The following is an 18,620-nucleotide window of genomic DNA, read 5'->3' on the forward strand; positions in this document are numbered from 1 at the left end:
TCAAATACTAGAAAGTTCCAGTGGATAATCTGTTTATATTAAATTGAACATGTTATCCTTATGGGATAGCACTATTTCTGAATTTGGCAAAACCCATTTGCATTTTGACTCTGTTGTACATTTTAATTTAAACATTGCGTGATAAGTTTGTAAGTATGATTCACATTCAAGACACCCTGTGGATCAGTTTATGGTTAAATATATAGTGTTCTCCAAGGATTTTTTTAAACAAGCTGTCTGATGTTCTGTGTGAAAGGGCATTGGCAGCAGCAATATTTCAGTTTATAATTTGTATTTCTGGAAAGGGAATTTTTAGATCATTTGAAATCAAGAAGAGAAGTACATCCAACTAAATCTCTTCTTTTGTGGTGGATGAGTTTTGCCAGTTTAGGGGAAAAAGAGATTTAAAAAAAGGAAAAAACGGTCTTTTATTTGCAGAGTTTTGTTGTTACTTTGGCTATTTTATCAAGTTTACTGAAGCTTCTCCCTAGAATAATATGTATGATGAAATGCATAATTATGTAATATAATAGTATTTTGTACTTTGGTCTTGAACCCTTTGAATAATCTGTAAACATGGTGGTACTTTTTCTTGAGAAGGAGGTGACCTTGAATTTATTTTTAATCCCAAACCACAAAGGATATGATATGATATCATCCTAAGTGTCCTCACCCTATATATTAATATATGTATCTTAGAGCTTTCCATCTTGATTTCAGAGTCTGATTATCTTTTTGGACTTTCCTATTTTGCAGAAATAGAGTTTCCCTGCTTTAAGAGTCTGCATTCTCATTTGTGGCTGAATTCTAATTTGGCTGTCTTGAAAGCTACCATATGGTTAAATTGTATCTATAAACTTGGGTAAAAATCTGGATTTCCTCATATCACTGACTTACATTAAATCACAGTGACAGTATGCTGGCCTGGGTTTCTGACTGCAGTGGGGAAGTTCTCAACCAGAAACCAGAGACCTCAGTCCTACTTCCATTTCCCTATATGTAATCTCAGGAGAGTCTCTTACTTTTTTGGTGTCTAGGATTTTCCATAAATAAAATAGAAATGAGAAAGGTTAGAAGGTTCTCTGAAGAAAAGTATTACATAGAATACTGCGTAGAAACAAACCACTGCTTGGTGTTAGACTTTTACAATGACAGAGTGTTGGGATATGCTATATAGAAATTTAACCTGCCTAACTAATAATTATGTATTTCTTGTCTTGCTACGTGAATTATAATTGTTTAATATTTTTCCATATTTGTTTAAATCAATTCATATTCATGAAAAAGACCATTCAAAGCAATTTTAGGAAATGGATCAGTAGCTTTTTGTTCAACAAAGTAAAAATTAGTCTTCAAATTATAGTGCCCTGTGGCCAACAGCCATTAAATAAAATGTCATGTATGGACTCAACTAAATTGAATTGCACAAGTTGTTTCTATAAGTAGCATAATAAGTCCATTGTGAGGCTTTTGCTCTCTGAGGAATGAAAGAACTTTCTGCTGCTCCTTGAATCCAAGCAGAGTTACTAAGTGCTATTTTTCCTTCTATTCTAGGAACACTTTGGTCTCAGTGACCTGACTGGAATGAACTGCTTGGTAGATGGAAACATCCCACCGAGTTCTGGCCTCTCCAGCTCCAGTGCTTTGGTCTGTTGTGCTGGCTTGGTGACACTCACAGTGCTGGGCATGAACCTATCCAAGGTAACCAATTTGAAAGATTTAACCCGACAGAATCCTCTCTTTCTAAAGTATTAGTATCCAAATCTCAAAATTAGAATGCCTTTGTTTGATTGAAAAACTTTGTCTTACCTGAAAGGACTGCACACATAGGGCATGAGTTGTAACTTAGCAAGTTCTGCTTGTGATAAACTACAAGGTAGTTGATACCTTCCAAACAGTAAGCAAATATGTGAAGAGCTGTATCAAAACGCTCTTAGATTAAGTGGGGAGATTGAATGCATGGAGGTCTTTTTAAAATCACCTTATCAACAAGTGAACTTCAGGGATGAAATTTTAGGCTTCATAATTAGGCCTGCTTATTTTCACCCAAAACCTTCTGTTAAATATTTGACAAGAATGGGTAAAAAGGGTGAAAACCAGGCAATAAAGGAACTGAATAACATATCTATTTATGCCAGAAGCTTAGTCACTAAAATAAACTTGAAAAAAATACTTCATTGCAAAGAGGAAATGCTTATTTAAAGAAGACATAAATTCTACAAGAGGTCAGAAAGCCTCAACTTTACAAGTTCACATAAATCTCTAATTTTCAGTTCAGAGTAGGTATGCTCAGCTTTAATTAATGTTTTGGAGGTCTGGTTCAAATAAAATATTGTCATAGGTTCTTTTTTTATCTCTTGGACGTGTACTACCACATTTACAGATGTCTAGGAATATAGACTGGGCATCAGGCAGATCAAGAGGAAGTCAGCTACATGTCTTTCTTTGATCTGCTTAAACGTTCAGTTCAAAAATTTTGTTTGTAGGAAGAAAGAGAAAAATGAAGAAGAAAGCAAAGGCTCAGACAGAATTCACTTTAACTGCCATTGTAACTATGCACTAATTAGTCCTTTGTAAGCAATTGCTTATTTGGAGGTAAGGGTAACTAATTTGTTTTTATTTGTTTCTTGAGAAGAGAGAAAGTAAGGGAAAGAAAGTCCATGTGTAAAAGCTACTTCCACTGGTGCTATGTTTAATCTGGTGGTTTATTTGTTTATTCATTTATCATTCAACCACTACTTCCCTAGTGCCTACTTTGTGCCAGCTAATGTTCAAGGCATTGGTAATATAATAGGTATAGTTTTAACCTTCATATTAATAGTACTTATGATCTAAAAAAGGGAATAGAGACAAGTGAATAGGCAACTATAACAGAGTTTGATAAGTGGATATATAGTGTGCTGTAGGAGCAGATCTAATCCAGATTTACAGAACAGTACATCTAAGAGAGTTTTGCCGAGAATACACTGGTCATATCAAACAACCTCTTCCAACATCACAAGAGAAGACTCTACACATGGGCATCACCAGATGGTCAATATCAAAATCAGATTGATTATATTCTTTGCAGCCAAAGATGGAGAAGCTCTATACAGTCAGCAAAAATAAGACTGGGAGCTGACTGTGGCTCAGATCATGAAATCCTAATTGCCAAATTCAGACTTGAAGAAAGTAAGGAAGGCCACTAGACCATTCAGGTATGACCTAAATCAAATCCCTAATGATTATACAGTGGAAGTGAGAAATAGGTTCAAGGAATTAGATCTGATAAACAGTGCCTGAAGAACTATGGACAGAGGTTCATGACACTGTACAGGAGACAGGGATCAAGACCATCCCCAAGAAAAAGAAATGCAAAAAAGCAAAATGGCTGTCTGAGGAGGCCTTACAAATAGCTGTGAAAAGAAAAGAAGTGAAAAGCAAAGGAGGAAAGGAAAGATATACCCATTTGAACAGCAGAGTTCCAAAGAATAGCAAGGACAGATAAGAAAGCCTTCTTTATAAACAGTGCTGCGATGAACATTGGGGTGCACGTGTCTCTTTCAGATCTGGTTTCCTCAGTGTGTATGCCCAGAAGTGGGATTGCTGGGTCATATGGCAGTTCTATTTCCAGTTTTTTAAGAAATCTCCACACTGTTTTCCATAGCGGCTGTACTAGTTTGCATTCCCACCAACAGTGTAAGAGGGTTCCCTTTTCTCCACACCCTCTCCAGCACTTATTGCTTGTAGACTTTTGGATAGCAGCCATCCTGACTGGCGTGTAATGGTACCTCATTGTGGTTTTGATTTGCATTTCTCTAATAATGAGTGATGTTGAGCATCTTTTCATGTGTTTGTTAGCCATCTGTATGTCTTCTTTGGAGAAATGTCTGTTTAGTTCTTTGGCCCATTTTTTGATTGGGTCATTTATTTTTCTGATGGAAGCAACCTAGATGCCCATCAGCAGATGAATGGATAAGGAAGCTGTGGTACATATACACCATGGAATATTACTCAGCCATTAAAAAGAATTCATTTGAACCAGTCCTAATGAGATGGATGAAGCTGGAGCCCCTTATACAGAGTGAAGTAAGCCAGAAAGATAAAGAACATTACAGCATACTGACACATGTATATGGAATTTAGAAAGGTGATAACGATAACCCTATATGCAGAACAGAAAAAGAGACACAGAAATACAGAACAGACTTTTGAACTTTGTGGGAGAATGTGAGGGTGGGATATTTCAAAAGAACAGCATGTATACTATCTATGGTGAAACAGATCACCAGCCCAGGTGGGATGCACGAGACAAGTGCTCTGGCCTGGTGCACTGGGAAGACCCAGAGGAATCGGGTGGAGAAGGAGGTGGGAGGGGGGATCGGGATTGGGAATACGTGTAAATCCATGGCTGATTCATATCAATGTATGACAAAACCCACTGGAAAAAAAAAAAAAATAATAAAAAAAAAAAAAAAAAGAAAGCCTTCTTTAGTGATCAAGGCAAAGAAATAGAGGAAAAGAGTAGAATGGGAAAGACTAGAGATCTCTTCAAGAAAATTAGGGATACCAAGGAAACATTTCATGCAAAGTGGGCACAATAAAGGACAGAAATGGTATGGACCTAACAGAAGCAGAAGATATTAAGAGGTGGCAAGAATACACAGAAGAACTACACAAAAAAGATCTTCACGACCCAGATAATCAGGATGGTGTAATTACTCACCTAGAGCCAGACATCCTGGAATTCGAAGTCAAGTGGGCCTTAGGAAGCATCACTATGAACAAAGCTAGTGGAGGTGATGGAATTCCATTGAGCTATTTCAAATCCTGAAAGATGATGCTGTGAAAGTGTTGCATTCAACATGCCAGCAAATTTGAAAAAAACAGCAGTGGCCACGGGACTGGAAAAGATCAGTTTTCATTCCAATCCCAAAGAAATGCAGTGCCAAAGAATGCTCAAACTACTACACAATTTCACTCATCTCACATGCTAGTAAAGAAATGCTAAAAAATCTCCAAGCCAGGCTTCAACAGTACATGAACCATGAACTTGCAGATGTTCAAGCTGGATTTAGAAAAGGCAGAGGAACCAGAGATCAAATTGCCAACATCTGTTGGATCATCGAAAAAGCAAGAGAGTTCCAGAAAAACATCTATTTCTGCTTTACTGACTATGCCAAAGTCTTGACTATGTGGATCACGACAAACTGTGGAAAATTCTGACAGAGATGGGAATACCAGACTACCTGACCTGCCTCTTGAGAAATCTGTATGCAGGTCAGGAAGCAACATTAGAACCGGACATGAAACAACAGACTGTTTGCAAATTGGGAAAGGAGTATGTCAAGGCTGTATATTGTCTCCCTGCTTATTTAACTTATATGAAGAGTACATCATGAGAAATGCTGGGCTGGAAGAAGCACAAGCTGGAATCAATTATGCTGGGAGAAATATTAATAACCTCAGATATGCAGATGACACTACCCTTATGGCAGAAAGCAAAGAAGAACTAAAGAGCCTCTTAATGAAAGTGAAAGAGGAGAGTGAAAAAGTAGGCTTAAAGCTCAACATTCAGAAAACTAAGATCATGGCATCTGGTCCCATCTCTTCATGGCAAATAGATGGGGAAACAGTGGAAACAGCGACAGCCTTTATTTTGGGGGGCTCTAAAATCACTGCAGATGGTGACTGCAGCCATGAAATTAAAAGACTCTTGCTCCTTGGAAGAAAAGTTATGACCAATCTAGACAGCATATTAAAAAGCAGAGACATTACTTTGCCAAGAAAGCTCCATCTAGTCAAAGCTACGGTTTTTCCAGTAGTCATGTATGGACTATAAAGAAAGTTGAGTGCTGAAGAATTGATGCTTTTGAACTGTGGTGTTGGAGAAGACTCTTGAGAGTCCCTTGGACTGCAAGAAGATCCAACCAGTCCATCTTAAAGGAAATCAGTCCTGAACATTCATTGGAAGGACTGATGTTGAAGCTGGAACTCCAACACTTTGGCTACCTGATGCGAAGAACTGACTCATTGGAAATGACCCTGATGCTGGGAAAGATTGAAGGCGGGAGGAGAAGGGGACGACAGAGGATGAGATGGTTGTGTGGCCTCACCAACTCAATGGACATGAGTTTGAGTAAACTCCAGGAATTTGTGATGGACAGGGAGGCCTGGCATGCTGCAGTCAGTGGAGCTACAAAGAGTCGGACACGACTGAGCGACTGAACTGAACTAACTAACTAAGTACATCTAAGCTGAGACAGAAGAATTGATAGATGTTAGTCAAGAAGTACTGATAGGCCAAAAAAGAACTACTGATAGCAGGATAACACTGATAACATTGGATAGTCATGTTTCAGGGGGAGGAAACATCATGTGAAGATGTCTAGAGTAAGAGTGATCATGGCTTGTTGGAGGAACTAAAAGAGGCTTAATTTAGCTGACACAAAATAATTTGAAATACAGGGTAGGAGACCAGATGTTGGGCCTTGTAAACCATGTTGAGCAATTTGGGCTTTATTTGAATAGCAGTTTGTAAAACCATTGCAGACTTTAGGAAAAGGATAACTTGATTATATCTGTATTTTGAAAAGATCGCCCTGGGTCTATTATGAGATCTAGACTTGAGGATAACTGTCTTAGCAGTAGAGAGATGCCACTTCTGTGGAAGTGGCAGTGAGAATGGGGAGAGAATTAGATGATAGATTTAAGGTATATCTCTGACAGAATCAATAAGACTTGATTATTTATTGGATGTGGGACCCAGAGAGTCAAGGATTATACCCAGGTCTCTGGCTTGGTATGTTTCACTGAGATAAGGAATATAGATGAAAAGTTAGGTTTGAGGGGAAAGCAAAATGTTGAGTATGAGGAATTTGTGGGCACACTGATGGAGTTACCTAGTGTTTAGTTACAAACAGTATCTCTGAAACCCAGGAGGAATATTCAGACTTGACATGGTCTACTTGAGAGTCATTAGTATATAATTGATTTCTGAAGCCATAGGAGTGGAGGAGACCATCCAGTGGAGGAATGTAGGTAGAAAGATAAGGAAGACTAACACAAAGTTCCAACAAGCATGAAGATTTGAGCGATGGACAGAGGGAGAGATGTCCACTTGAAGAGACTGAGGCGCAATCAGACATTTAGGAGGAAAAAGTAGAAAAGTCAGGTAACAGCAAATATAAGGAAAATAATATTTCATGAAAGAGTAGCAGTGGTGTCAAATGCTGAGAGGTTAGGTAAGACAAAGAAGTATCCATTGAATTTAGTATCAAAGAAGCTGAAGAAAACCTTGACAAGAGCAGCTTAAAATGGGAATGAATTGAAGGACCTAGGAGAGGTGAGAAAGTAGAAAACTTTAGTGGATACAGAAAGTCTAGATATGCCTGGAAAAAGATAATCTGGTGTCTGTGGTTGGAACAGAGGTCAAGGAATTCATTCTCTTTAAAGGGAGGATTGGTAAAACTTATTTTTCACATTTTCCTGGCCTTCTGATAGTGGAATATCTAAGGGAAAAGAAGAATAGGAGATAAGAAGAAACTTTGTAGCTTTGGAATTAATTCTGGCTGTCTTTGTGTTTCAAAGTAAAAAAAAGCAAATGTACTGGGTATAAAAACAGATACATAGATCAATGGAACAGAATAGACAGTCCAGAAATAAACCCATGCATATTTGGTCAATTAGTTTACAACAGAGGAGCCAAGAAAACATAATGGGTAAGGGACAGTCTCTTTAGTAAATGGTGTTGGAAAAACTGGATGTCACATGCAAAAGAATGAAAGTGGACCTTTATCTTACACCATACTCCCAAATTAAATCAAAATACATTAAAGAGTTGAATGTAAGACCTAAAACCATAAAAGTAGTAGAATAAAACATAGACAGTAAGCTCTTTGACATTGGTCTTGGTGATCATTTTTTGGATTTGACACCAAAAGCAAAGGCAACAAAAGCAAACAAAACAAAACAAAAACAAACAAAAACCAAAGGAATTATATCAAACTTTCTGCCAGCAAAGGAAACCATCAATGAAATGGAAAGACAAGCTACTAATAGGGAGAAAATATTTGCAAAGCATATATCTGACAAGGGGTTAATACTAAAAAAAATATAAAGAACACATACAGCTAAATAGCAAAAAACCCCCCAAAACCCAAATAATCCAATTAAAAAATGAGCAGAGGATCTGAATAGCTTTCCCAAGAAGACATACAGTTGGCCAAAAAGCACAGGAAAGGATGCTCAACATATCATCAGAGAAATGAATATCAAAACTATAATGAGATACCATGTCTGTGAGAATGACTATGATAAAAAAGATGAGATAATAAGTGTTGGTGAGGATGTGAAGAAAATGGAATTCTTGCTCACTATTAGTGGGAATATAAGTTGGTGCAGCCACTATGAAAATAGTATGGAGACTCCTCAAAAAAATTAAAAATAGAATTGTCATATGATCCAGCAATTCCAATTCTGGGTATTTATTTGAAGAAAATGAAAGCACTGACTCAGAAAGATATGTGCATTCCCATATACATAGCAGCCTTATTTACAATAGCCAAGAAAAGGAAACAGCCTATAACCATTGATGGATGAATGGGTAAAGATGATGTGGTGTGTGTATGTGTATGTATATACACAATGGAATATTATTTAGCTATAAAATTTTGCCATTTGTGACAAAATGGATGGGCCTTGAGGGCATTATGCTAAAGTGAAATGTCAGACAGAGAAAGACAAATGTTGTATCAATGAGTTCATTTATATGTGGTGTCTTCCTTCATTGCTTAGTTGGTAAATCATCTGCCTGCAATGCAGGAGACACGGGTTCAATTCCTGGCTCGGGAAGATCCCCTGGAGAAGGAAATGACAACCCACTCCAGTATTCCTGCCTGGAGAATCCCATGGACAGAGGAGCCTGGCAGACATAGTCTGTGGGATCGCATGAGTTGAACATGACTTAGCAACTAAACCACCACCACTAAAGAAAAATAAGTAAAAATAAAAAACCAAGTTCAAAAAATGGGCCAAAGAACTAAACAGACATTTCTCCAAAGAAGACATACAGATGGCTAACAAACACATGAAAAGATGCTCAACATCACTCATTATCATAGAAATGCAAATCAAAAACCACAATGAGGTACCATTACATGCCAGTCAGGATGGCTGCTATCCAAAAGTCTACGAGCAATAAATGCTGGAGAGGGTGTGGAGAGAGGGGAACCCTCTTACACTGTTGGTGGGAATGCAAACTAGTACAGCCGCTATGGAAAACAGTGTGGAGATTTCTTAAAAAACTGGAAATAGAACTGCCATATGACCCAGCAATCCCACTTCTGGGCATACACACTGAGGAAACCAGATCTGAAAGAGACACGTGCACCCCAATGTTCATCGCAGCACTGTTTATAATAGCCAGGACATGGAAGCAACCTAGATGCCCATCAGCAGACGAATGGATAAGGAAGCTGTGGTACATATACACCATGGAATATTACTCAGCCATTAAAAAGAATTCATTTGAATCAGTTCTAATGAGATGGATGAAACTGGAGCCCATTATACAGAGTGAAGTAAGCCAGAAAGATAAAGAACATTACAACATACTAACACATATATATAGAATTTAGAAAGATGGTAATGATAATCCTGTATGCAAAACAGAAAAAGAGACACAGAAGTACAGAACAGACTTTTGGACTCTGTGGGAGAAGGCGAGGGTGGGATGTTCTGAGAGAACAGCATCAAAACGTATATTATCTATGGTGAAACAGATCACCAGCCCAGGTTGGATGCATGAGACAAGTGCTCGGGCCTGGTGCACTGGGAAGACCCAGAGGAATCGGGTGGAGAGGGAGGTGGGAGGGGGGATCGGGATGGGGAATACATGTAACTCCATGGCTGATTCATGTCAATGTATGACAAAACCCACTTCAATATTGTAAAGTAATTAGCCTCCAACTAATAAAAATAAATGAAAAAAAAAATCAAAACCAGTTTCATAGATACAGAGACTGGATTAGTAGTTGCCAGAGGTGAGGGATGGGTGAAATGAGTGAAGGGAATCAAATGATACAAATTTTCAGTTAAGTATATATGTAATGGGGGTACAGCATGGTGACTATAGTTAATGGTGCTGTATTGCATATTTGAAAGTTTCTAAGAGAGTAAATCTTCAAAGTTCTCATCACAAGGAAAAAAATTGTGTAACCAGGTATAGTGATGGATGTTAAACTTGTGATGATTTCATTTCCTAATACATACAAATATTGAATCATTATATCATAACCTAAAGCTAATTTAAAAAGCAGAGACATTACTTTGCTGACAAAGGTCTGTCTAGTCAAAGCTATGGCTTTTCCAGTAGTCATGTATGGATGTGAGAGTTGGACTATAAAGAAAGCCGAGCACCAAAGAATTGATGCTTTTAAACTGTGGTATTGGAGAAGACTCTTGAGAGTTCCTTGGACTGCAGGGAGACCCAACCAGTCAACCCTAAAGAAAATCAGTCCTGAATGTTCATTGAAAGAACTGATGCTGAAGCTGAAGCTCCAGTGCTTTGTCCACCTAATGCAAGGTTCTGACTCATTGGAAAAGACCCTGATGCTGGGAAAGATTGAAGGCAAGAGGAGAAGGGGATGACAGAGGATGAGATGGTTGAATGGCATCACCAACTTGGTGGGCATGAGTTTGAGCAAGCTCCAAGAGTTGGTGATGGACAGGGAAAGCCTGGTGTGCTGCATTCCATGGGGTCGCAGAGTCGGACACGACTGAGTGACTGAACTGAACTGAAAGCTAATGTATGTAAATTGTACTAAATTTTTAAAAATTAAAAACAAAAACATATGTACTTTACCAGAACTATATGACTCCCTTGCCTAAAGGAAACAATATGTATGTCCTAACTTTTCATGTTAGTCTAAGTTATAGTGACAATGCTTATATTTTCTAGGGCCTGAGCATATTTGGTTGAAGAGTTTCTTTGCTATAGTAAGAAGAAATCTTGACTGAAAAGAAGCCCCAAATTTGCCCAAAGTCTTTAGTTAAGTGCCAAGTATATACTTGACTCTTACAAAAATTATAGAACACAATAACTCAAGGGACTTTAGAGATGAGTTATTTCAAAATCTTTTTTTTTTTTTTTTTGCTGATATATCAGTCAGTGTCTTCATAGAAAATGAGTGGCTCACTGGGTATAACTGCAGGGAGTTTAATAAAGAGATTATTTGCAGAGGCCTGGGGACGGTCAAGGGAGGCAACTAGGAAGGGTTTCCCTGTGAAACCTGAAGCCATTATACTTCAGGAGCTGCGGCTATAGAGTAATGTTGCCAGAAATGCAGCGAGGCAGGGAAAGAGTGAAAGGGCTGGGAATAGATGTGAGCTGGGATGGGCTAGGGAAGTTATTCACAGAAATCAGTTTCCTGGTGGTACAGAGAAGTGTGAGAATAGAGGGACACGAAGGCAAGGAGAGAATGGTCAGCCTATCGAATAAGAAAAAGCCCATGAGACACTGGCGACTAATGCCCTTTCAATTAATAAACAATCTCCTCCAAGTTATATGTAAATTCAGTACCCTGTTCAATGGCAGACAACACTTACTGCAAATGGGATATGATAGATAGGTGTAGAACTTGTTAATTTACTAATAAACTAAATGTTACATGTATGAAACCAGTAAAATAAGATGGTTAATAACCCAGAAAGTCTGGAAGACAAATTATGAATCAAAGACAGAAGAGTATGGTGTAGTAAAAGATCTGTGAAATTGAAAAGGCTATAGACTTCTAGTTTCAAGATGACAGAATAAACACATGTGCTGTGTTCAGTTGCTCAGTCATGTCCAATTCTTTGTGACCCTATGGACTATAGACCACCAGACTCCTCTGTCCATGGGGATTCTCCAGGCCAGAATACTGGAGTGGGTAGCTGTTCCCTTCTCCAGAAGATCTTCCCAACCCAGGGATTGAACCCAGGTCTCCCACATTGCAGGAGGATTCTGAGCCACCAGGGAAGCCTGAATAAACACATACCTACTCTCTTTCTTTACCCCTCATTCATATTCTTTTCTCAAAAAATCATCTTCAAATAGGGAAAGCAGGAAAAGACGGCATAAGCTCTATCTTTGATAAATCAAGGAGACATATGAATAAACAACCCCTAAACCACAAGATACAAAGATGGAAAGTGGGTGTAAGGATGGTGCATGACTTAGCAGAGTAGTAGAAAGGTCAAAGCCAAGTGCCTGTGGAGAGTGGTGCAGATGGAAAGCAAGCTGACTCACAGCTCTCTGGAAAGGCTTAGGAATGAGAGGCACTGGGTATCACAAGAAGCAGGGTGATACGGTAGGTGGAAATTTATTTGAAAGTCTTTATGAAGAGCAGCTAGACCCTCAGAGCCCACTCTTACCTGGCTTTATAAGGAAGCCATTTCCCCCTACCTTTGTAGGAGTCTCTGGAGAAACAAAGATTATCTGGACTTGGGGACATTGAGCACTGAAAAAGGGTGGACCAGAATAGAATTGAAAACTAGGAGATTAAAGGACATTCTGCCTCTGAACAGTACAACTCCCTTTCTCTGATCAGCTTTAGCATACTGGCAGCCTTACCACTCCACACCCCAGCAGGGATATTAGAAGATCCTTCTCAGTGGAAACAAAACCATGATGAACCATCCTAGAGAAAGACCCATAAATACTGACATTTGGTGGCCCCCTTCCACCAAAATTCTCCAGCTACTCTATGACCATATTAGAAACCCATTTACAAAGCTTCTAGTCAGCTTTTTAGTGACTCACTCTTAAGGATGATAGGCTGTCAAAAGATAATTGGTCTTTGGAAGAAGGCCTTCAACATGAAGTAAATAGAGAAAAAAGGAACTCAGAGGAAACAGAAGACAATACCGAGAGCAGAAAATTCCCTCAACATCATCCTGTTGTCCTCAGAGAGTAAAATGTTGAAAAAAAGAATAGAATGTTACTTTTTAAAAAGGAGCAAACAGTAAGAAAGAGTTTTTTTTTTTTTTCATTTATTTTTATTAGTTGGAGGCTAATTACTTTACAATATTGCAGTGGCTCCTGCCATACACCGACACGAATCAGCCATGGACCCACATGTGTTCCCCATCCCGATCACCCCTCCCGCCTCCCTCCCCATCCAATCCCTCTGGGTCTTCCCAGTGCACCAGCCCTGAACACTTGTCTCATGCATCCAACCTGGGCTGGTGATCTGTTTCACCCTTGATAGTATACTTGTTTCAATGCTGTTCTCTCAGAACATCCTACCCTCGCCTTCTCCCACAGAGTCCCAAAGTCTGTTCTGTACATCTGTGTCTCTTTTTCTGTTTTGCATATAGGGTTATCGTTACCATCTTTTTAAATTCCACGGAAAGAGCTTTTGGATATTAAAAATATGGTAGCTGAAAAAAAAGTTCAGTGTAAAGGCTGGAAGAATTCTGATAAAGTAGGAAAAAAGGGATGGGCAATAAAAGAGAGAAAAATAAGAAAACTTATAGATCAAGCCTGGAAATACAGTATCCAACCAGTAAGAAGAAACAGAATAAACAATCATTAGAAAATTATCATTATTATTATTGTTATTATTATTTTGGCCTTGTTGTATGGCTTGACCAGGTATTGAACCTGGGCCACTGAAGAGAAAGCATCAAGTCCTAACTACTGGACTGCCAGGGCATTCCCAGAAAATTATTATTTTTAAAATAACATTTCTCCAAAATGAAAATATGTATTTTCAAGTTGAAAGGTGCTCATAGGATATTCAGCATAATAAATGAAAACAAAACAAAACAAATTATTCCTTAGTTTAAAAAAAAAAAGCTTTTCTTTCCATTTAAAAAATGAAAGGAAACCAAACAAAGTATATTGTCTGGGAATTTTGAAACTTGAATATTAGTAGAAAACACTCAAAACTGATTGAGAGAGAAAGGATAGAAAAAAGATCATAATCAAAGGAATAGGAATGAAAATATTAAAAATAGCTTTGGGAGATGGAAGGCAACAAAGTAATGTCTTCAAAATATGAATGAATTTTAGCTTAGGATAAATGAACTGATCAAGTAAAAAGATAGAATAAAACACTCTCAACATGCAAATTCTAAAAGTCTACAACATGTAATCAACCAAAACTCAGGAGTAAACCAAGAAAGAAGTTGACATGGGAACTTGGAGAAGGGAAATCTAATACAGGAGAGAGGAGTTGGATATTTATAGAACATCAGTGATGGGAAATCCCAGCATAACATCTACAACACCCAGAAGCTTAGAAAACACTCAGTACAGATTAGAACCTGATGAGAGAAGAAAAAATGGAATTGATAAATCTTATCAGGAAAATAAAGAACTGATAAATCTGACATGTTTGACTGTGCTGCAGAATGAATTGAGAGTGATTTTTGCAGAGTTTTTATTGGTTATGGGGAGGCTTACTAGATGTGCAAATTAAACTAAGCAAATGAGGAAACTCAGCAATTATTAAATATAGGGAAAAATTGTCCCAGAAGGGAAATCAATTATTTTTCATTATTTGGCTCATAAATGAACAATAGTCTCAATAATTAATATACCAAATACAGATTTAACCAAACTTTTTTGGCATAAATTTATTGAGAAAGATTGGGGGAAAGGTAGGTGTAAGACAGCTAAAATTCTCATTTATCATAAGAAGGCAGTAGATGAAATTAATATGGAATATCTAGGAAATAGCATTTTACTCAGATGATCTGATAATTTAAAGCAAGAGCTAGTTGAAAGTGTTTGACTCTGGGCACACTGTACTGAGGATGACGATGAGATGGTGAGAGCTAGGGACTGCTTTTGTTGTTGTAAGCCTTTTAGCTCCTTTGATTATATGCATATATTTCCTTGGTAGAAATGAAGAAAAGGAGAAGAAAGGTGAATGAAATGAAAGGTAACTAGAAGACATGAGAAGAGATTCAATGAGTCAAAGTTAGAGACTGAGAACAGATGAGCTGCTAGACTGTAACCAAATCAGAAAGGCCTGGGGAGAGGCTTGTTGGTGGGTTTTGGGTGAATCCAAGAACAAGCAGGCATCTTTTGCTTAATTGCAGGAATCTATTAAGAAAATCAGATGTTCTGCACAAAGTCATTAAGTGGAGGCCTATTTCTTATTGTTTTAAATAGGAAAAACTACAATGTGTTGCTCTTCAACTTAGAATCTCTAATTTCCTACAATGTTACAAAAACACAGTAAAAAATCCCACTAAATAAGTAACTTAGAAATACAATGAAAAATACTTAGAACAGTTGCCTTTCTTTTTTTAAAAAATAATTTTATTTATTTATGGCTGTGCTGGGTCTTCATTGCTGCTTGGGCTTTTCTCTAGATATGGCGAACAGGGCCTACTCTCCAGTTGCGGTACTCTGGCTTCTCATTATGGTGGCTTCTCTTGTCATGGAGCACAGGCTCTAGGCCACGTAGGCTTCCGTAGTTGAGGCACCTGGGCTCAATAGTTGCAACTCATGCACTTCAGAGCACAGGCTCAGTAATTGAGCACACAGGCTTAGTTGCTCTGCACCATGTGGGATCTTCCCAGATCAAAGATTGAACCTGTGTCTCCTGCATTGGCAGGCAGATTCTTTACTACTGAGCTACCAGAACAATTAATAGGGTTGGTAACAAGCAGTAACTTTACATAGTAGTGCACTGAGTCTTCTCTGTGGATGCCTGGTGTCCCAGTGTTACAGACACTATTTCTTTACCAGTGTTGTTATATGGTCAGGCCGCTCACGATGTGGCTGTTCTCTTGCTCTCTGTACAACCTCTACTATTACAGACCCTGTTTTACTTGTATCCTCTGCAAATAACTGACCTTCCCATCTATGCCCCAGGCACCAGCTGGTGATTGTTCTTATCAAAGGGGTGGTGAAGGCCAAGCCTTTCTCCTGGTTTCCTTGGTAACTAATGAGCTCACCTGACATCAATTCCCCTGTAACTTGTCATCTCCCCTTCCCCCCACCCCGGGAGCTAAGACTGCTACCCGCCAACGGTGATATGCGGTGGGGTGTTGCTCCAGGACTCTGCTTCAGACATGTAAACTTCCCCATCCATTAAACCATAGATGTCACTGTTGCTGACTTGGGGCTCTTTCTTTGGTCTTGAAATTGGGCAAACACGGGCCTTGTAGGCCTGTGGGGTGCAGGCCAATAGTATTTAGGTTTTGGGATGTAAGCGTATTTTTTTCTTAAATAAACAAGCACCTTTTAAAAAGTATTGTACTGGGAGATATATACAGTCTATGAAGTTTAAGTATCAAAAACCAAGAGATGTTCTATCAGGAAAATGTTAGTTGGGGAGGCATTCTGTAAGGTAGGCCCCTGCTTTGCTCGCTCAGGATTTAGGTTGCTGTAGACTTGAGTCTAGTTTCTGTGTGTTCTTGGAGCTGTCCTTGGAGGCCAAGAAGAAAGGACTAAATTCCTCTTATGGACCTTAGAGACAGCTGGCTGGCTTGCAAAACAGGTTGCAATTCTAAAGACCAGCTTTGGCTAGTAAGGTGTGTTTGATTGGCATCTACCTGCAAATTCTTTCCTCTGCTGGGGTCCTGAAAGCAACTGTTCAGTGACATTTATTGAACACTTGCTATGTGCCAGGTATTGTTCTAGGTACCAAATGTGAATAAAATCAGTGAAGCCTCTGCTTTCATGACACTTACATGCTGGTGATTGTGGTGTTGGTGAGAGATAATGAACAGCTATACACATGAATATGTAAGATAATATCAGCTAGAGTTAGAAAGAAAAATAGGCTGTAGAAAGGGGTAGCAACTGTTTTAGATAGGGAGTTAGAAGTCTCCTTTAAGGAGGAGACATCTGAAGTGAGACCTGCGGGAGTGAGCAGAGAGAGGAGGCAGAAGGCACACAAATGCCAGAGACCTAAGGTGAAAGGCTGCTGGTCACATTCCAGGAACAGTAGAAGCCTGTGTGGATGGGGTGTGGTGAGTAGGGGAGAGGGCAGAGTGGTGGAAGGAGAGTTAAGAGTGGTGGCCAGAGGCCACATGGTCAAAGTCTTGTTTGAAATTCATTCCAAGCCAAACAAAGCCTTTGGAGGGCTCTGAGCTGAGGACCTTGAAATTAAAAGACGCTTACTCCTTGGAAGGAAAGTTATGACCAACCTGATAGCATATTAAAAAGCAGACACATTACTTTGCCAACAAAGGTCCATCTAGTCAAGGCTATGGTTTTTCCAGTGGTCATGTATGGATGTGAGAGTTGGACCATAAAGAAAGCTGAGAATCAAAGAATTGATGCTTTTGAACTGTGGTGTTGGAGAAGACTCTTGAGAGTCTCTTGAACTGCAAGGAGATCCAGCCAGTCCATCCTAAAGGAGATCAGTCCTGGGTGTTCATTGGAAGGACTGATGCTGAAGCTGAAACTCCAATACTTTGGCCACCTCATGCAAAGAGTTCACTCATTGGAAAAGACCCTGATGCTGGGAGGGATTGGGGACAGGAGGAGAAGGGGATGACAGAGGATGAGATGGCTGGATGGCATCACCGATTCAATGGACATGAGTTTGAGTAAATTCCGGGAGTTCGTGATGGACAGGGAGGCCTGGTGTGCTGCGATTCATGGGGTCACAAAGAGTCGGACACGACTGAGCAACTGAACCGAATTGAACTGAGCTGAGGATAGCAAGATAGGATTTATACTGAGTTCTTTCAGCTGGGAGCACTAGTCTATAGCTTATGCTGGCAAGAGAGGAAACAATTTTTTAAAAAAGAAAAAGAAAAGAAACAGTCACTGCCCTTATAGACTTGAGTGCACATGGAATACCATACTAACAGAAGTCTTAATAATTGAGCATCTATCTCATCCAAGGTGGTGGTGGTGTCCCTAAGTTGTGTCTGACTCTTGTGACTCCATGGACTATAGCCTGCCAGGCTCCTTTGTCCATGGGATTCTCCAGGCACGAATACTGAAGTGGGTTGACATTTCCTTCTCCAGGGGATCTTCCCGACCCAGGAATTGAACCTGGGTTTCCTGCATTGCAGGCAGATTCTTTACTGACTGAGCTATGAGGGAATCCCCATCCAAGGGGTGAAGTATTTTATATGTAAATGGGAAATAAGTTTGTAAGAATGGCTGCTTGGTAAAGTTGGATGAAGAAGATTTTAAGTAAGCAGTGAGGTCTAAACCATTTTGAAGGCACAGAAAGCTGTGTCTTGACACAAAGCCCTGGGAGGGGCCCAGGGGCATTTCAGGCAGAGTGAGCCCGTAAGTGCATTATAACGGTTCTCTGAGCCAGACTTGTAAATATGTGTCAGCTGAGGCCGAGAAAGTCTTATGCAGCTTCATGAAATTCCTTTTAAAAACTTACTTGACTACAGGGATGTTTCTAGTTGCTTAAGTCCCTGAACAGATTTAGTTAACTTAATTTCAGTGGCAAATTAATTGTGTAGACGTGGGTTGATACTCTTCAGAGGAGTGTTTTTGAAGTTTGAAATCCATACTGTGTATAAGAGACCTTTGAGGTTCAGAAGCAAAGTAACCGGAGTGTCTGAAGTTCTGTGCCATATATGTCCAAGATTTTATTTTTCTGAGTTTTTAAGAGCTGTTTCCTTGAGAAAGTTTAAAGATAATTTTTCTTTGCATGTAACTACAT

At 39.2% G+C, this 18,620-nt stretch overlaps 1 protein-coding gene across 3 annotated transcripts in view; it reads left to right on the forward strand.

Moving 5' to 3' along the window:
• GALK2 (galactokinase 2) overlaps positions 1-18,620 on the forward strand; it is a 153,041-nt gene that overhangs the window by 44,636 nt on the left and 89,785 nt on the right. For all 3 annotated transcript variants that reach the window (XM_061157114.1, XM_061157113.1, XM_061157115.1), the window contains one exon: positions 1,555-1,701. In XM_061157114.1, the coding sequence (XP_061013097.1) occupies positions 1,555-1,701 (147 nt within the window). The remainder of the gene's footprint in view (positions 1-1,554; positions 1,702-18,620) is intronic.

The sequence above is a fragment of the Dama dama genome, chromosome 12 (genome assembly GCF_033118175.1).
Source record: "Dama dama isolate Ldn47 chromosome 12, ASM3311817v1, whole genome shotgun sequence".
In the NCBI taxonomy this organism is placed as follows: domain Eukaryota; kingdom Metazoa; phylum Chordata; class Mammalia; order Artiodactyla; family Cervidae; genus Dama; species Dama dama.